Genomic DNA, 19289 nt, shown 5'->3' with positions numbered 1-19289 from the left:
AGTGGTCTTGGGGACTGTTCCCTCTAACTTTGTTGGCCTAAACTCTGGCGCCTCTTGTGCCCACCTTTCTGACGTAGCCAGCCCTCTTTCAGCTCTCCTCCAAGTGCATGCCCCTATTTTCTTTGCTTATTTATTTATCTGCTTCTGTATCCTATTTCTCCACTAGAACTGCATCCCAAGGCCTGAGTCCCTGCATATCACCATCCCATGCCATTTTAAGTTATATTCTTTGTTATGTTCGTTAAGCATTATAGGCCTTACTTTATCTCTTGTCCTTTATTCACACAAAAGGCTGGTATGAAGCCTTAAAGAGAAGGCCTATGTTCAGAATACGCATATGCAAAGCTGCACCCAGCTCATCTCCATAGGCTTGCTAAATTTGTCACCAAATTTACCACGAATTTTTAAAATAAATAAAATGAATGCGAAAACACAAAAGCAATCAAGAAGGGTAAAAGGTGCATCTAATTGACCAGGCTAAGAGGCCACCAGAACGCAGCTCGGCCGGGCCCCGCCCCTCCACGGCCAGCCCCGCCTTTTCCTCAACAGGCCCCGCCCCTCCACTTTCAGTGAGGTTCTGCCCTTTCCCCCACCAGGTCCTGTCCCTGTCCCGGCCTAAGACGCCCCGCCTCTTTCCCCTCTCTGGCCGGCCCCTTCCCTCCCCGATAGTCCCCGCCCACCCCGCCAAGGCTCCTCCCCTCCCCGGCGGGCCCCGCCCCTCGGGCCGCGGCATTCCCGCAGGAAGGCTCCCGCCGTCTGCGTGGGCCTGGGCGCGGCGCGGGCCGGGCGTCCGCAGAGCGCGCCGGCGCGGTTGCCGTGGCAGCGCCGGCGGAGGGGACGGCGACCGGCGGGCTGAGGCGGCGGCGGGGCCACCGAGAGGTCGCGGCCGGCCGGAGGCGGCGCCGGGCAGGCCTGAGCGGCGGCGCGCGGCGCCCGGCCCGCGGCGATGCGGGACCGGCTGCCGGACCTGACGGCGGTGAGTGGCGGGCGGATAGCGGTTCGGGCCGGGAGCACTGGGGGCGCGGGCGTTGGCCGGGGCCTGGCGGGAGGGGGTCGCGGGCCGGGCTGGGGGCGGGGGCGCGGGGACGGGCGGGAAGGGGAGGCCAGGTCGGGGGGCGCCGGCCCGTCGGGGCGGCCTAGCGGGTGGGGTCGGGGCGGGGGCGCAGGGCTCCCCCAGCCCGCAGCGCCCCGCGTAGGTCGCCGTCCCCCAGTCCCCCGGACGCCCCGACAGCCCAGAGGCGGGCACTGTTCTGCCCTCGCTTCCGCGCGGGGGGGAAAACAGCTTTTGAAAGGGCGTCTCAGGGGAGCGGCCGGACTGGACCGCGAACCCCTTTCCTGAGCTGGGCTCTGCCGCTTCTTCAGCTTGATTCGTTCCCTGGAGTCACTCCATCCTGTCGCCTGGTTTGAATCCTTGCACAGCACTCAGCACGACCAGAAATTACTTGCTGAATTATGGTCCGTCCCACCCTAGTGGGTGTCAGCTCCTGGGGAGCAGGACTTGTCCCCTCGCCCCCTGTCTTGTCCCTGGGGTCTAAGACGGGGCCCCGCGCGGTGGGAGTGAATGCACCTGACGCGCCTCCGTCGGGGGGGCCTTGCAGGGCTGGATGCTGGGAGGGAGCGGCGAGGCAGGTACGGAGCGGCGCCTTTTGTTTCCCCTGTAAATAGTTTGCTTTGTGCTTGTTTACTGCCAGTGAGCCCAGCTAGTGGAGCGTGTAGGTGCTCAGTGAGTAGCGACAGCAGATTACCGATTATTTTAGTAAGAGAACAGCGTTTTGTTCACTTCGGCGTTGGACTAGTGTTTGATGCATTTCACAGACAATACTGTGAATGAGATGGTGACGTTGAAACTGTAGTGGATGTTTATACTGTGGGAGAGTTGAAAAATTTTAGGCCAACAGAATTAATTCTTTTTCTTTAAAAATATTCAATACAAGTACTAATTGTGCTGAACGTTTGCATTTTGTTTCCCAGTGCACAGAATCCCTGGCAGCCTCAGACCTGCGCTAGGCCCACTGCCCTAAGGCATCCATTGAATGTCATGAATTAACTTCTCTTCTTTGCTTCTAGAATGGATCTAGCTGTGCCCCAGGCTTAGGAAGCAGAGAGAATAGTCAGATTATTATCTGTGTTCTGTCCGCCAGATGAGGAATCTTAGTTCAGAAAGGCAGTGAATTATTCATTCTTAAGATTATGGAAATTATGCTTTTACAGTCATCCCCAGAAAGTTTCTTCATAGTGATTTTTCTTTCCTTCCTTTTTTTGTTAACGGTCAGGTACTTTGACCTCTGCACTTTGCAGGTCAGCATCCTGTGAAACAGCAAATTACTGTTCTGTTATCTCACTCAAGGGAGTATCTTTCCTTGTTAGAATTAGAAGCTCAAATATTTGTTAAGAAGTGACGAATGTATCATGAGAGGACAGCCAAATTTTTGAATGTTGGGGAATAGTAGAAAAGATCTGTCAGTGGAGTATGTGACAAGCTTTTCTTGGCTTGATTAGCAAAAAATAAAGAAGACAGTTATTTATTACTCTTCAGTGTATGTGTATTTCAGCTCTCATGGCAACAGTGTTGGTAAGAACATGTTTCGATCTAGAATTTTAGAGCAAGAAGTGACCTCTTCTGGTCCAATATCATCTTGCTGTAGATGAAGATTAAGCAGCTGTAGAGCGAGTTAGCAGAAGTTTCTACGTCTGGAGTCGTCGAATCTTGGGCAGAGAATTTTTAAACCTCTCAAAACTTCACTTTTCCTGTATATAAAGTGGAGATAGTAACATCTTTCTTGTCTACTCTCATGGAAGAAGCTGTGAAACATAAAATTATCTGTTGCGTGTGCCACTCTGGGAGAAGGTGGGAGAGAGAAAATGGTCTGTAATTACAAGTGCTCTTAATATTTATTAGTTTTTAAAAATGTTTCCAGGAAGTTATAAAAAGGAACCTTCTCCCTGGCATAAAATATTAAGTTAAAATTGAATTTGACATAAAGTTTGATAACTTTTAATATTTAAAAACGTCTCTGAAAATTATCAGATATAAAAGATAATTTTTTTTCCAGGACATGTGTCCTCTCCAGGTAGTTCTTGGAGAAGTTGACTGGCCTGTCACAGCCGTGCTTCTAAATGGCTGGGGTTTTTTCCTAGGTAAAGTTTAATATTTAATTTTGGTAGTTACAATGCCTGTGATGTCCACATTGACAAAATATTTGTGATGCCTTCTACAGCTTTCTTTATTAGCTGCTAAGGATTCCTCCTGAGAAAAAGATTCCCACTGATAACTACTCAGAAAGGACTTAAAAGTTAGTTTGTCTAATACAGTTTGTCAAATATAGAGTTAGCTGCTTCTAAGCAGTGATTCCCCTTTTGAGCAGCCAATTCATCTGGGTGCAGAAAGTTTAACTGACTTGCCCAAGATTGCCTAAACTCTAAATCCGGAAAGATGTTTCTGGATTATAAAAAAATAAAAGGATGACCCATTCAGCAGGCACTTGAGTGCCAGTGCTCTACGAGGTAATGTGCTAGGTGCAGGGGACACAGAAATGAACTGGGTGTGTGCGGTGGGTGTGCACAGCCCGGGGAAGGAAGAGTGAAGAAGCAGAAGGAAATACTGTTTAGGAAATAAGTCAATCAGAACGGAATTGCTGTCCTGTAAGATAATGACCCCAAATATATTTTGATTACCTTTAAGAAAAGTTTGCAAATGCAAATGGCTATATTTATTATAGTTAAAAATAGAAAAATTGCATATTTCAACTGTGGGAATTTGCAGGGTAATAAACATAAACACACAGTAGCTATGTGGTATTCATTAGTAGATGTATGAGAAAATTACCTTTCAAAAACATTTTATTGAAGTATAGTTGATTTACAATGTTGTATTTAATCTCTGCTGTACAGCAAGGTGACTCAGTTACACACACACATATTCTTTCCCATGATGCTTTATCACGGGATGTTGAATATAGTTCCCTGTGCTCTACAGTAGGACCCTGGTGTTTGTTGAGAAAATTACTATTTTTTTAACATCTTTACTGGAGTATAATTACTTTACAATGGTGTATTAGTTTCTGCTTTATGACAAAGTGAATCAGTTATACATATGTTCCCATATCTCTTCCCTCTTGCGTCTCCCTCCCTCCCACCCTCCCTATCCCACCCCTCCAGGCGGTCACAAAGCACCAAGCTGATCTCCCTGTGCTATGCGGCTGCTTCCCACTAGCTATCTATTTTACGTTTGGTAGTGTATATATGTGCATGCCACTCTCTCACTTTGTCACAGCTTACCCTTCCCCCTCCCCATATCCTCAAGTCCATTCTCTAGTAGGTCTGTGTCTTTATTCCCCTCTTACTCCTAGGTTCTTCATGACATTTTTTTTTCTTAGATTCCATATATATGTGTTAGCATACGGTATTTGTTTTTCTCCTTCTGACTTACTTCACTCTGTATGACAGACTCTAGGTCTATCCACCTCACTACAAATAACTCAATTTCGTTTCTTTTTGTTTGTTTGTTTGTTTGTTTTTGTTTGTTTTTGCGGTACGTGGGCCTCTCACTGTTGTGGCCCCTCCCGTTGCGGAGCACAGGCTCCGGACACGCAGGCTCAGCGGCCATGGCTCATGGGCCTAGCCGCTCCGAGGCATGTGGGATCCTCCCGGACCGGGACACGAACCCGTGTCCCCTGCATCGGCAGGCGGGCTCTCAACCACTGCGCCACCAGGGAAGCCCTCGTTTCTTTTTATGGCTGAGTAATATTCCATTGTATATATGTGTCACATCTTCTTTATCCATTCATCTGTTGATGGACACTTAGGTTGCTTCCATGTCCTGGCTATTGTAAATAGAGCTGCAATGAACATTTTGGTACATGACTCTCTTTGAATTATGGTTTTCTCAGGGTATATGCCCAGGAATGGGATTGCTGGGTCGTATGGTAGTTCTATTTGTGGTTTTCTAAGGAACCTCCATACTGTTCTCCATAGTGGCTGTATCAATTTACATTCCCACCAACAGTGCAAGAGTGTTCCCTTTTCTCCACACCCTCTCCAGCATTTATTGTTTGTAGATTTTTTGATGATGGCCATTCTGACTGGTGTGAGATGATATCTTATTGTAGTTTTGATTTGCATTTCTCTAATGATTAATGATGTTGAGCATTCTTTCATGTGTTTGTTGACAATCTGTATATCTTCTTTGGAGAAATGTCTATTTAGGTCTTCTGCCCATTTCTGGATTGGGTTGTTTGTTTTTTTGTTATTGAGCTGCATGAGCTGCTTGTAAATTTTGGAGATTAATCCTTTGTCAGTTGCTTCATTTGCAAATATTTTCTCCCATTCTGAGGGTTGTCTTTTTGTCTTGTTTATGGTTTCCTTTGCTGTGCAAAAGCTTTTAAGTTTCATTAGGTCCCATTTATTTATTTTTGTTTTTATTTCCATTTCTCTAGGAGGTGGGTCAAAAAGGATCTTGCTGTGATTTATGTCATAAAGTGTTCTGCCTATGTTTTCCTCTAAGAGTTTGATAGTGTCTGGCCTTACATTTAGGTCTTTAATCCATTTTGAGTGTATTTTTATCTATGGTGTTAGAGAGTGTTCTAATTTCATACTTTTACATGTACCTGTCCAGTTTTCCCAGCACCACTTATTGAAGAGGCTGTCTTTTCTCCACTGTATTTTCTTGCCTCCTTTATCAAAGATAAGGTGACCGTATGTGCGTGGGTTTATCTCTGGGCTTTCTATCTTGTTCCATTGATCTATATTTCTGTTTTTGTGCCAGTAGCATACTGTCTTGATTACTGTAGCTTTGTAGTATAGTCTGAAGTCAGGGAGCCTGATTCCTCCAGTTCCATTTTTCGTTCTCAAGATTGCTTTGGCTATTCGGAGTCTTTTGTGTTTCCATACAAATTGTGAAATTTTTTGTTCTAGTTCTGTGAAAAATGCCAGTGGTAGTTTGATAGGGATTGCATTGAATCTGTAGATTGCTTTGGGTAGTAGAGTCATTTTCACAATGTTGACTCTTCCAATCCAAGAACATGGTATATCTCTCCATCTATTTGTATCATCTTTAATTTCTTTCATCAGTGTCTTATGATTTTCTGCATACAGGTCTTCTGTCTCCTTAGGTAGGTTTATTCCTAGATATTTTATTCTTTTTGTTGCAGTGGTAAATGGGAGTGTTTTCTTAATTTCACTTTCAGATTTTTCATCATTAGTGTATAAGAAGGCCAGAGGGCTTCCCTGGTGGCACAGTGGTTGAGAGTCTGCCTGCCAATGCAGGGGACACGGGTTCGTGCCCTGGTCCGGGAAGATCCCACATGCTGTGAAGTGGCTAGGCTCATGAGCCATGGCCGCTGAGCCTGCAAGTCCAGAGCCTGTGCTCCACAACGGGAGAGGCCATGACAGTGAGAGGCCTGTGTACCACAGGAAAAAAAAAAGGAAGAATGCCAGAGATTTCTGTGCATTAATTTTGTATCCTGCTACTTTACTAAATTCTTTGATTAGCTCTAGTAGTTTTCTGGTAGCATCTTTAGGATTCTCTATGTATAGTATCATGTCATCTGCAAACAGTGACAGCTTTACTTCTTTTCCGATTTGGATTCCTTTTATATCTTTTTCTTCTCTGATTGCTGTGGCTAGAAATTCCAAAACTATGTTGAATAAGAGTGGTGAGAGTGGGCAACCTTGTCTTGTTCCTGATCTTAGTGGAAATGATTTCAGTTTTTCACCATTGAGGACGATGTTGGCTGTGGGTTTGTCATATATGGCCTTTATTATGTTGAGGAAAGTTCTCTCTATGCCTACTTTCTGGAGGGTTTTTATCATAAATGGGTGTTGAATTTTGTCGAAAGCTTTCTCTGCATCTATTGCGATGACCATGTGGTTTTTCTCCTTCAGTTTGTTAATATGGTGTATCACATTGATTGATTTGCGTATATTGAAGAATCGTTGCATTCCTGGGATAAACCCACCTGATCATGGTGTATGATCCTCTTAATGTGCTGTTGGATTCTGTTTGCTAGTATTTTGTTGAGGATTTTTGCATCTATGTTCATCATTGATATTGGCCAGTAGTTTTCTTTCTCTGTGACATCCTTGTCTGCTTTTGGTATCAGGGTGATGGTGGCCTTGTATAATGAGTTTGGGAGTGTTCCTCCCTCTGCTATATTTTGGAAGAGTTTGAGAAGGGTAGGTGTTAGCTCTTCTCTAAATATTTGATAGAATTTGCCTGTGAAGCCATCTGGTCCTGGGCTTTTGTTTGTTGGAAGATTTTTTATCACAGTTTCAATTTCAGTGCTTATGATTGGTCTGTTCCTATTTTCTATTTCTTCCTGATTCAGTCTTGCCAGGTTGTGCGTTGCTAAGAATTTGTCCATTTCTTCCAGGTTGTCCATTTTATTGGCATAGAGTTCCTTGTAGTAATCTCTCATGATCTTTTCTATTTCTGCAGTGTCAGTTGTTACTTCTTCTTTTTCATTTCTAATTCTATTGATTTGAGTCTTCTCTCTTTTTTTCTTGATGAGTCTGGCAAATGGTTTATCAATTTTGTTTATCTTCTCAAAGAACCAGCTTTTAGTTTTATTGATCTTTGCTATCGTTTCTTTCATTTCTTTTTCATTTATTTCTGATCTGATCTTTATGATTTCTTTCCTTCTGCTAAATTTGGGTTTTTTTTGTTCTTTCTCTAATTGCTTTAGGTGCAAAGTTAGGTTGCTTGTTTGAGATGTTTCCTGTTTCTTAAGGTAGGATTGTATTGCTATAAACTTCCCTCTTAGAACTGCTTTTGCTGCATCCCATAGGTTTTGGGTCATCGTGTCTCCATTGTCATTTGTTTCTAGGTAGAAAATTACTATTTTTAATACCTGAGTTCATGGTGATGAATTGCAAGTATAATTTATGTATGTATGTATGTATGTATTTATTTTTGGCTGCACTGGGTTTTCGTTGCTGCGCGCGGGCTTTTCTCTAGTTGCGGCGAGTGGGGGCTTCTCATTGCGGTGGCTTCTTTTGTTGTGGAACACGGGCTCTAGGCATGCGGGCTTCAGTAGTTGTGGCTCGCGGGCTCTAGAACGCAGGCTCAGTAGTTGTGGCACATGGGCTTAGTTGCTCTGCAGCATGTGTGATCTTCCCAGACCAGGGATCGAACCCTTGTCCCCTGCACTGGCAGGCGGATTCTTAACCACTGCGCCACCAGGGAAGTCCCACAAGTATAACTTTTTAAGCGGCAGGAAAAACTGCCCAGATATTTTTAAGGTTCTTTTTTGTCAGCTCAGATTGCACACAGAGTGCAGATTGTTATGTAGTAAAGTTTCAGGTTCCAATTTATAAAATAAAAACATTTTTTTCTAAGTACTTCACTGAAACTTAAAATACTGAGAATTTCATAATACATGTATAATTTAATATATGAATATATCTATAATTTTGAATGTTTATGGTTTAGAATTTCATAATTTACTAAATCCTGTATCATCATACAGACAGTTCCCACAGTTGGAATCTATATAGTTTCTCCAGGAAGTATAATAAATATCCGTTTGTATACAAAATAAAAGAGCAAAGCCTGTACCTTTCCACAGGTTAATTACTTCTGGTTTTTAACTTCAAGTCTATTCATTCTGAATGTAAGGAATAGAGAACCTAAGCGATAACCAGCACCCTCACTCCCGCAGATCACCTTGTTCCAGTCTCTGTTGTTCCCATGTGCCCTTCCGCTCCGGCCCTTGCACACGCTGCTCCATGTGTGTGTCTCTCTCCCCCTTTCTCTGCCGGCCCCACCCCTTCTTTTGTTTTGTTTTGTTTTGTTTTGTTTTGTTTCCTTTGCGGTACACGGGCCTCTCACTGTTGTGGCCTGTCCCGTTGCGGAGCACAGGCTCCGGACGCGCAGGCTCAGCAGCCATGGCTCATGGGCCCAGCTGCTCTGCGGCATGCGGGATCCTCCTGGACCGGGGCACGAACCCGTGTCCCCTGCATCGGCAGGCGGACCCCCAACCACTGCGCCACCAGGGAAGCCCCCCCCACCCCTTCTTTTGGCCTCAGTTCAGACATCACCACCAGGAAGTCTTCCCACCCTCCTTCCCCCTTGGGTCCCCAGAGATCTTCCTGTCTGTGCATCTGAACACACACGAGGTCCTGTTTTCTTCCTGCGCCCTCCCCCAGACTCTGCACCGTTTCCAGGGCAGATGTGTGCTGTCAGGTTTGCTCTGAAGCCTCAGGATTCTGCACAAAGCACCTGCTAGGTGTGTATTGAGTTGTGTGTTTGCTTTTGAAAATGCACAGGGTTAGGGAGATGCAGATGACAGTGGACTCTGTTGTCTTCAAGGTTCTTTGGGTTGCAAGAGACAGAAACCCCTTAGCTAAAACAGAAAAGGGAGATTGATTAAAGGGTAGAATGGGGCCTCAGACTCAGGGCGGGCTGTGCCGTGAGACCTCACGAGGAGATGGAACCAGGGCCAGCGAGCAACCAAGCCCGCCTCTGTCCTTGACTTTCGTCTGCCGTGCTGCTTCTCACTGTGTGTGTCTGTGTCTTTGTTTCCTGGTTTCTCTGTCCTTCTGTGTGTGCTTTCTCTCTGCTCCACCCCCATCTCTGTCTCATCTCTCTGCTCTTCATTCATTCCTTCAGCTGATCTCTACTGAGTGGCTGCTACGTGCCAGGCACTGTTTCAGGCGTGAGTTATGACAAGACCCTTGAAGTCCTTGCTCCCCTGAAACGTGTCATGGGAGAGGGGACAAGAAACAGCTAAGTCAATGAGCAATAAAATGCCTTTCCCGGTAACTGCTGGGGAGGAAATGAAACAGGGGGAGTGGGTGTGGGCGTGGCTGTTTTGGGCTGGGCCATCAGGGGTCTCTGATCGGGGGAGGTCTCTGAGCTGAGATCTGAATGAGAAGGAGCCAGCCGGGCACAGGTCTGGGAGGTGGGCACTGGGCAGAAGGCACGGCCAGCCCCAGGGCTCTGCTGTGGGCACAGGTTGGTGTGAAGGACAGGAAGGTGGTGAGTTTGATTGTCAGTGGTGAGCAAAACATGAGAGATGAGGAGAAATCTTTAAACATACCTTCGAGAGGAGAAAAACAGAAGCATTTGTGCAATACAGTGTTATTTATGTAAAGTGTAAGTACCTGCAGTATTTATATAATATTAATAATAGAGACAAATATGAAGTAAAAATATAAAACATGAAACAGTGTAATATTCTACCTAGGGCATGAAACTACAACTGATTACATAAATATATGGGAAAGAAATGCTACTGACATTCGACGGCACAATTACCACCTGGCCAACAGTCAGCTTTTACCTATTTTTAATTACAAGTATTTGTCTATTACTGAAGTAATGTAATTTTGAAATTAACGTATTGTAGCAGCAAAGCTACTACAACCATTGTACATATTTCAAGATAATTATTTCCTCACAATTATCATTTGCATGGAAGGCCCTAGTGTATGTGTATTTGGAGAACAACCTGGAGAAAAATCCAGTGTTTTATCCAACTTTGGATTCTACTAATTTGTGATAATTCAGCTTCTGAATTATCTAAACGGCATTCCAGTGACAAATGATTCATCTCTGTTAAATAGTCTCTAAATGGAAGCTACTTGATGTCTCTTCCTCAGAACAGTTTTTACAGAGAGAATTGTATTTTAATATACTGCTGCTTTTAAGGAGAATTGTTTTAAAATTTAACAGAAATGGAAAGTTGATATTTGGATGTTCATCTTGCACTTTGACACTTTAGAAATCAAGTTGGAGAGTATTCCCACTGCTCATAGTAAATGCTTTGCCACAAATCGTTTTGTTATATACGATAAGTACACTGTCGTAAACAGCAGCTACTGTACGGGGATCACACCGTCTCCGCTAGAAAGGTTGAACGTGGGCTTCACTGAAGACGGGGCGATTGTGCAGCAGCTTAAACAGCGTTGTTTTCTTCTTCTTTTTTTTTTTTTTTGGCCACGTCGTGCGGCATGTGGGATTTTAGTTCCTTGACCAGGAATCGAACCCTGGCCCCCTGAAGTGGGAGCACAGAAGCCCTGAACCACTGGACCGCCAGGGGAGTCCCTAAAGAGCATTGTTTTGGTAGTCACTTCTTTGTTTCTTTTTTCATTAATGGAAAAGCTAAGACAGTATTACTAGGTCTATTTCCTAATGTCAGGTAATTCTGAGAATTCCAGATAGAACTAAGAAATATAAGTAAAGGGTTAAAAATGAGAAGGAAAAAAGAAGACATCAGAGGAAACAGATTCCAAGTCATTGGCTCCCTCTTGGTCTGAAGGTACAGAAACGAATTATTTACCAGGAAGCGAATGACTGAATAACGGTCACGCATGAGACGTGGGCTTCAGCGGCGAGGAAGAATTGAGTTTCTTTGGTAACTGTTTGTTCACCGCCTCCTGCACGGAGTGTGGTCTGTGTGTGATGTGATAGTAAAATGACCGACTGCCCGTAGGGAGAGTGTCATGTTGGAAACCGTCTCTCCTGAGCCTGGAAATGAGTGAGTGTCTCTCCCGGAGCAGGTGAAGTAGCGGGCTTAGGTTCGCGACCGTGTCACACACACAACAGGCATCTTCGTGTGGGCTTCGCCGCGAGGTGGTCTAGTGCCGCGGGGGTCAGGGGTGGGGCTGGGGGCGTGCACGTGAAGCAAGACAGGTGTGGATTGATCGTCGTTGAACCCCTGCGATGGACCCATCGAGGGCCCAGTATGCCATTCCTTCCACTTTTGTGCGTGTTTGTCATTTTCCACGGCAGAAAGTGAAGCAGGCCGAACGCCGAGGCCTCTGAGAACCGCGAGTGGCTGTCAGCGGGGTGAGATGTGCGCCCCTGGCCCCGGGGATCCCAGCCCTGCCGGGCCACGTTCACGTTCACTCTCTCCCCTCCCCCGTTGAATCTGCAGGGAGTTGGCTACTTACAGCTAAGTCCCTTGAGCCCTATGAGCGCCCCAGCCGAGAAGCGACTGGGTGGGGCGCGGGGAGGCAGTGACGTGCGGGGCCACTCGGGGAGCGCGTGGTGTCGAAGGCCCGCGCGAGGCCGCCCGGCCCGGGGCTCGGAGGATAGCTGGGAGGCCCGCTTCGCCTGGAGGACCCTCCTGCAGCCCTTTCTTCCGGGAGGAGGGCGGGGGCGGGGTTCAGAGCAAGGGCGTGGGCTGGAGTCAGAGGGGCAGGGCGGTCCCTCCTGGCAGAGGGCGGGTTGTGAAGTGGCGCGCGAGCGGGTGTGGGAGCTAAGTTTTGTCGTCCGGTGACTGAGCCAGGCGAGAGCAGCTCTTGCCGTTGGGGAGTGAGCGCAGTGTGGGATCTGTGAGGTCGAACCCACCTGGTGCCCAAAGAGGCTGGGTGCTCAGCCGTCCATGGGGTGCTGTGTGCGTGAAGTGGGGATGCTCGCAGGCCTCGGGCGGCGCTGGAGGACCGGTGAGACAGCGCGCGACCCGTGCCCTGGCGCGCGCGGTACCCAGTAGCAGCCGTCTTTCACTTCAGGTGCCTTGGGAGCCTGGAGAAAAGCACTGCGGAGTTGGTGGGCGGGTCTGCACATAACTTTCTGTCGCTTGTTAGCCGATTGCCGATCTGTCTTTAAGTGCTTTTCAGCTCGGAATTAAGAGCATGGACCAGAAGTGATTTTAAGAGCCTTTATTGGGGTATGCATGCCCTGGGAAAATAACGCCCTTCCGAAACCCACAGCCCCACCTCTGGGGGCGGGGACGGGATGGGTGTTGTCCCCGCCTCGTCGCCCGGTTAGAACCCACATCTGCGACTCCCGGTAGGTACAGGGTTTTTTCCTCCGGACAGCGCTGTTCACAGGCTGCAGAGTTGAGAGGAGTGTCTCGGTTAGCACGCTTGATTGGAGAAAGGATGGCGTGAGCGTGCTTCAGCCCGTACTGGTGCGTGCGCGTCCTTGGGCTCTCATGCCGCAGGCCCGCAGACTGGGGCCTGACCCAGGGAGATGTGCCCTCCCGGCTCTGGAGGCCAGAAGCCAGGGTGTCGCGGGGCCGCACGTTCCCCGAACCTGCGCCAGAGCCCTGCCTTGCCTCTCTCACCTTCCCGTGCGGGCGGCGGTCCTCAGGGGTCCTCGGCTTGTAGGTGCATCGCGGTCATCACGGGCCGCCTCCCCCTGTGCATCTCTGTCTCTTCTCATGAGGACGCGAGTCACGTTGGGTTAAGGGCCCACGCTGCTCCAGCACGACCTCATCTTGACTGACTGCATCTTCACTGACCCTTTTTCCAAATACGGGTCCCAGGCTGAGGTCCTGGGGGTTTGCAACATCTGTGTTTAGGGGGCACAGTTGAACCCATAGTGCTCGCCCTGTTAGCAGAGCTCACATGAGACGTTTGCAGTGGCAGTGTTGCCTGACTGCAGGCATCTTTCCCCGCAGCTGGGGACTCTGATTTCACGAGGGTTGAGAGAATCCCCGAAATCTGGCCGCCTCGGCTCTCGCAGGGTTTGAGCTGAGCTGACTCACCCTGCATGTCCTTGGGGAGACAGTTCCTAAGAGTTCCCTCCTCTGTATTCTGGCAGGTGTATTTCCTTTTTCCTCCTGAGTCCCCAGCTCTTGCTGGTGGATGCTGTGTAACACGTCCTTGACAAACACTGTGATTCCGGTACCAGGTCCCGGGTTCTGACGTCTCCTGTCCCCCGTGGCTGTAGACGGAGGTCGCTTTCTTCCCAGGAGAGACTTTCCACAGTTAGGTTCTTCTGCCTCCCTCAAGGGGTGGGGAACCCAGCCCGGCAGCATCACTTGGAACTTAGAATGTGACGATGTTCCCGACGTTCTAGGACAGTCACGAGTGCATGGACGGCCTCACCCTAGCCCTGCTGAGTCAGAGACGCAGCCCTCTAGGCGGAGCTGATGCCCCTCAAGTTGGAGACCCATCGGTCTAGAATAACATCTCCTCATTCTTTATTCTTCAGTGTTATTTTAAACTGATGGTACCTGTTTGTGTCTACGTGAAAAATTTTAAAACCAGAATTTTACGTTTTATATTTTTCCATTTTAGTGTAGGAAACATAATGTTGGAGACACAACTGTTGTTGCTGAAAAGGACGCTTTTATGGATGACTTGTAAAGTACGGTGTTATCCTGGGTCTTCCCAGCGGTCAGTTGCTTTCTTCCTCCGTGTTACTTACTCAGGTCTTCGCTACTGAGTCTTTCCTTAGTAAAGTGTTCCTTGATTATGAGTGTGGCTGTGACTGGGAGTTACTCACGCAGGGAAAATTGGTAAGCACCAGCTAACATATATGATCGTTCCTTGAAAATTATTACATAGTCTTGAAAAGTGAACTGGTGGTATCAGTATTTTCAATCTTTATAGAGAGTGTGCAGTGTAAGCAGTTTCACTTGTTGAGGATAAACCTGGCCTGTGTTAAGTGGACGTACTCAGCATGGGTGATTCTGCATCTCTCAGTTCTGAGAGATCTCGCCATCGTTTCCCCAGGACGTGGCTGCTTCTCAGGGCGTGCAGCCGGTCTGCCTGCCTTGACTGTGGCCTGGTGCGGCTCTGGCACACATCGGAGTCGTTACACTTTGGTGCTCCTAGTGAGTTGGGATCCTGTAGGTACCGAACTGCTCTTGTCTTTCAGTTCACTGTGTCTATGTGAAAATTTTTAAAACCAGAATTTTACATTTTATATTTTTCCATTTTAGTGTAGGAAACATGATGATGGAGACACAACTGTTGTTATTGAAAAGGACCATTTTATGGATGATTTCTTCCATCAGGTAAGAGCCGTTTAATGAAACCCAGACGGACTTGTTTTCTTTAAACATAGTTAAACTAATGTAACTGTGCACTTGTCATATTTGAAATAATACCCTAACTAATATTTTTAAAAGTTGGTGTTTGAATTGCAAACGTTCTCTAGACTTTTTAGTGCTAGGAAAACATTCTTCTTGGTGATGGACTTGGTGGGGGGGGGTTGAGAATGGTGATCGTGGGTGTGGAGGGCACATGCGGAGACTGATGCCCGCAGGCTGGGGTACTGGCCCGGCGGGGCTGCTGCTCCAGGGCCGTGCTGGGGGAAGGCACGTCCTCAGAGCACGGGAAGGCCCCGGGGAGATGCTGCTGCACCCATGGCCAGCAGTGTTCTCCAGACTCGGGGCGGTTTGGTCCCGGGGAGGGGAAGGCCTGGGGGCGGTGCTGCCCCTCAGCTGGTGGTCAGGTGTGCACGGTACGTACAGCGAGGCTTCCCTTGCTTTCCTCCTGCAGAATGGCAGTGAGTCCCACATATCAAAGAGCTCACGTTGTGTATTTCCTAAAATCTTTGATTGAATTTTAAATTCCTCCCTGAGAAGTTTTCCACGTTTCAGAGTACCGGTCTCTAGGTCATATGGACTTCTGTCCTGAGAGGTCTTATCCGTGAGCAAAGATGCGATTGTGGCAGCTCTGCTCTGCCATTGCTGCCAGGCAGCACGGCCTTTCTCTGGGCTGTCTGCGTGTGGGCCCGCGCCCTTGGATCTGACCTCACACCTGTCTGTTCCTTCAGGCTTCCGTGCGAGGCCTTTCCCTCTCCCTCTTAGCCCCCCAGGGCTGTTTCTAGGCTCGCGTCATGTTTAAATTGTTAACCCTAAGTCATAGCTGATCAAATTTTGCATAATTTAAAATTTTTGAAATTGAGTCAGAGAACAAATATTTTGACTTTGTTACATATGAAGAAAAGAAACGGGTTCAGTGTAATTTTTTAATGATGAAAGCTTCATTTGCAGAACTTGTTTTGATTATGTTGAATCTTGTCTACAAGTTTCAGTTAACTCAAATCTGTTGACAGTCTAAACCGGTCTATCAATACGTGGATTTGAAAATATGTAATATGTTAATAAAAAATATCTTAGAAGTTATCTAAGATAACTTTAGAAGTTATCAGTTTTCCAGATCCAGTCAGAATTTATTGAATACCTAGTGTAAGAACCTATTCATTGGGTTTCAAGCATTTATGTTAGTTCTTAATCTTATCTAATGGAAAAAACATGAAATTAAATCGTTAGCTACAGGAACTTACTTTAAGGTACAAAGGAGTTAAGCTGGTGGATTTCCGGCTTTCACTTTGGAAATGAGATTCTTTACTGTCTTGAGCTTACCTGACCACTTTGTAAAATCACTAATTCTCTGATTTTACCCCCGTTACCTAGATGCTTAATTCTTCCATACCAGTTCCCCGGAAAAACGTATTTCTTATTTTAAGAGTCTCTCAGCATTAAATGTTGTCGTTGTACTTTATAGAAGAATTATGTAAATCACTCAGTCATTAAGCTGCAGTAACTTAGCGCCAACCCATTCCGGCTGTGGGCGTCTCAGAGCTGCAGACAGAAACGGGTGACTCCTGTTAGGGAGGTTTGAGGGCCATCGATTGTAACGTAAGTTCCAGTTTCATTTGTTAAATGGTTGATTTATTTTACAGTTAATTTCTGTGAAATGACTTCTTAGATAGAGAAGCAAATGATGTTTGTTAATGCAAACTCTTTCTTAGAAAATGGCATTCAGATCTTACATATCACATAGAACATTGCAAAAGGTAGGAATTTTGCACGTGGCCAGTGTTTGCTGAAGACTAGCATAGTGCTGTAATGAGCGGCCAGGAATCTCCTCTCCGCGAAGGTGGTTTGTAGTGGGCGGGGCGGGGCGTGGGGGGGGGACCCCTGCGTGCTGTGCTTCGCAGGCGCAAATGGACCTGGTGGACCTGGCGCCACAGCGACGGTGGCGCTTCCCTCCTGGTCCCGAGTCGGTGGTCCAGCGGTTTTCTTTTTGGACCACGCTGGGACTTCTGCTGCACAGATACTAGTGGCATGCGTACTGCAGAACCTCCAAGAGGTAAAACTGTGTCTCTCCTACTTTGTGACAGATGCGTGCGACTGAATTTATTTCAGAAATGCTGCTTTAGTGACGCCTCGTGGAAGTGTAGATCTGTGCACTAAAACCCCAAAGGCGCCATTTGTGTTGGAGCCTGCGTGATAAAGTAGCAAAAATTTTAAAAGATGCCGTTTTAATTCTGTGTACTGTTTTTACATGATTAATTAAATTATAAGTATGTGAAGTGTATGAGGTTCTGTACAAATTGACTGTAAATAAATGGAAATAACACCCAGGCCTAATGAAATAGCCGTTCACTGCTCTGTGCAAGTAGAATGCTGTGTTCGACTCTCCTCTAAAACTGTGGTCTTCAAAACGTGCTGTGGGGCTTGGTGCCGGTGTCCCTGGGGCCCCTAAGGCCTTTCCAATGAGTTCGTGTGGCTGGTAACGATTTTCATAAAAATACCAAGATGTTTACCTCTTTCCGCTCACTCTGTCATGAATGGACAATGGGGGAGTTTCCCAGAGGCTACATCAAGTGTGTGATACGGCCACAGACTAAACACAGAAGCAGGTATCAGAATCAAGATGCCTTCCATTACGCTAGAAATTAGATTTGCAGAAAAATGTAGATCAGTGCTCGGACTTTCACTGATTTGGGGGGGAGGGGGTTCTGCTTTTTCCATAAAGATAGGTTATTGGTATTAACATCTGTATTGATTTCCTACTGCTGGTGTAACAAATTACCACAACCGTAGTGGCTAAACCCAACATACACTTAGAGCCTGACAGCTGCAGAGGTCCGAAGCTGAAACGAGCCACTGGGGCTCTCGTCAAGGTGCCGGCAGGGCCGCGCCCTCCTGCAGGGCCGGCGGGGAGAGGCTGCATCCTGCCTTCTCCAGCTTCTGGGGGCACCTGAGTCCTTGGCTCGGGGCCCTTTTCCCCAGCGTCGGGCACCTCACCGCAGCCTCTGCTTCTCCTGTCACGTCGCTTTCTTCTAAGTTTGGTCCTGTCGGCTTCTGTTTTATAAGGACTCTTGTGGTTACACGGGAACAACCCAGATAATCCAGGGTAATCTCCCATCTCGACTCTTAGCTCATCACACCTGCGAGGTGCCTTTTGCCCCGTAGGTGACATTCTGAGGATGAGAACGTGGACATCCACCATGGCATGTTGTGGGCTTGTAATTAACTGTCTTCAGTGAATTAACGCATGTCGGAGCTGTTTCTCCACTATGGGAATTATCCGAAGCGAGCTACAGCCTACGTGAGCCAAAGCTCTTTGGGGTCTTCCGTAACTTTCAGGATTAAAGAGGCGCTGAGACCAAACACACAAGAGCTGCTCTAGTCCGTAGGGCTCCTCATGCTGGCATCTCACCTCGCCACTGGGATGTGCGTCCCCGTTGCTCAGAAATCAGGATGGTGGGAGAGGATGCACTCGCAGAAGCCTCGCCCGCACTCCTGTCTTCATCTGCTGGTTTCCTCACCTCTCCCCTCGGAAGGTGACCCTTTTCTTAGTTTCTTATTTAGACATCCCAGTGTTTCTTCATGTAAATGTTAACATCTGCAGGTTAATCTCTGCTTATTTTGACCTATTCCTTGCATCGTTGCTAACATGTATACGTGTCATCCTGCACCTTGTGGGTATTTTTTTTTTCGGCGTGTTTTTAACTTGGTAATATATCCTGGAGGTGTTTTCGTATCTTTTGTTAGAGTTCCGTAATGTAACCTAACGAGTCCCCTGCTGATGGGCTTTAGGGTTTTCCTCATCGTTCAGATAGAGAAGTTGTGCTTAGTTTCCTAGGGCCGCACACACTGAGTGGCTGCAAACAGCACAGATTTACTGTCTTCATCTCTGGAAGCCGGAAGTCCAGGCTGGTCCCACCGGGATGAAGCCACATTGCCAGCAGGACTGCATGCCCCAGGAGCTCCGGGCAGAGCCCGCTGCCCTGCCTTCCCCACCTCTCGAGCTGCACGCCTGGTGCCCCTCCGCCTGCCAGGCCGGCAGCAGACCATTGTGCTTCACTGGTGTCGCGTGGCCGCCTTCTCTCGTCCCATCTCCATCCACTTCCCTCTTACAAGTACCCTTGGGGTCATACTGAGGGCCCACGGGGGATCCGGGATTGTATCTCCCCATCTCAAGACCCTTTGTTTCAGTCACATCTGCAGTTCCCTTTGCCATATAAGGTAACCATCCAAGGTCCCAGGGGCCAGGACCTGGACATTTTGGGGGACAGTATTCAGCCTGCCACACTTGTTATGAATCCATCTGGGCAGATCTTGCTAATGAATACGTTACATTTTGAGACAAGTAGTGAATACTTTAGACTATCAGAGGCAAAAAATAATGACTAGGAAGGCTTGGTCTTATCAGCTGTCAGTACCTCCCCGCATGAGAATATGGTGGTCGGCCTCTGCTGCAGGGTGAGCTCCCTTCTTGACTGCACGGAGACCTGGCGTTGGTAGTAGATGCCTCTGGCTGCCATCATCTGTGGTAATACTGGGTCTTGATTGTAAAACTTCTTACAACCAGCA

The 19289-nt window shown here is 47.3% G+C and overlaps 1 protein-coding gene across 5 annotated transcripts in view; it reads left to right on the top strand.

The window, feature by feature from the left end:
* The first annotated feature begins 726 nt into the window (after positions 1–726).
* STX2 (syntaxin 2) overlaps positions 727–19289 on the top strand; it is a 45014-nt gene continuing 26451 nt past the window's right edge. For 3 of the 5 annotated variants that reach the window (XM_067701234.1, XM_067701235.1, XM_067701236.1), the window contains exons 1-2: positions 727–976; positions 14616–14690. In XM_067701234.1, the coding sequence (XP_067557335.1) occupies positions 947–976; positions 14616–14690 (105 nt within the window). In that variant the 5' untranslated portion in view covers positions 727–946. The remainder of the gene's footprint in view (positions 977–14615; positions 14691–19289) is intronic. The other 2 variants (XM_067701231.1, XM_067701232.1) reach the window with 2 other exon arrangements.

The sequence above is a fragment of the Pseudorca crassidens genome, chromosome 12 (assembly GCF_039906515.1).
Source record: "Pseudorca crassidens isolate mPseCra1 chromosome 12, mPseCra1.hap1, whole genome shotgun sequence".
Lineage (NCBI taxonomy): Eukaryota > Metazoa > Chordata > Mammalia > Artiodactyla > Delphinidae > Pseudorca > Pseudorca crassidens.
Note: the sequence above shows the minus strand (reverse complement) of the source record. Positions and strands in the feature narration are given on the sequence as shown.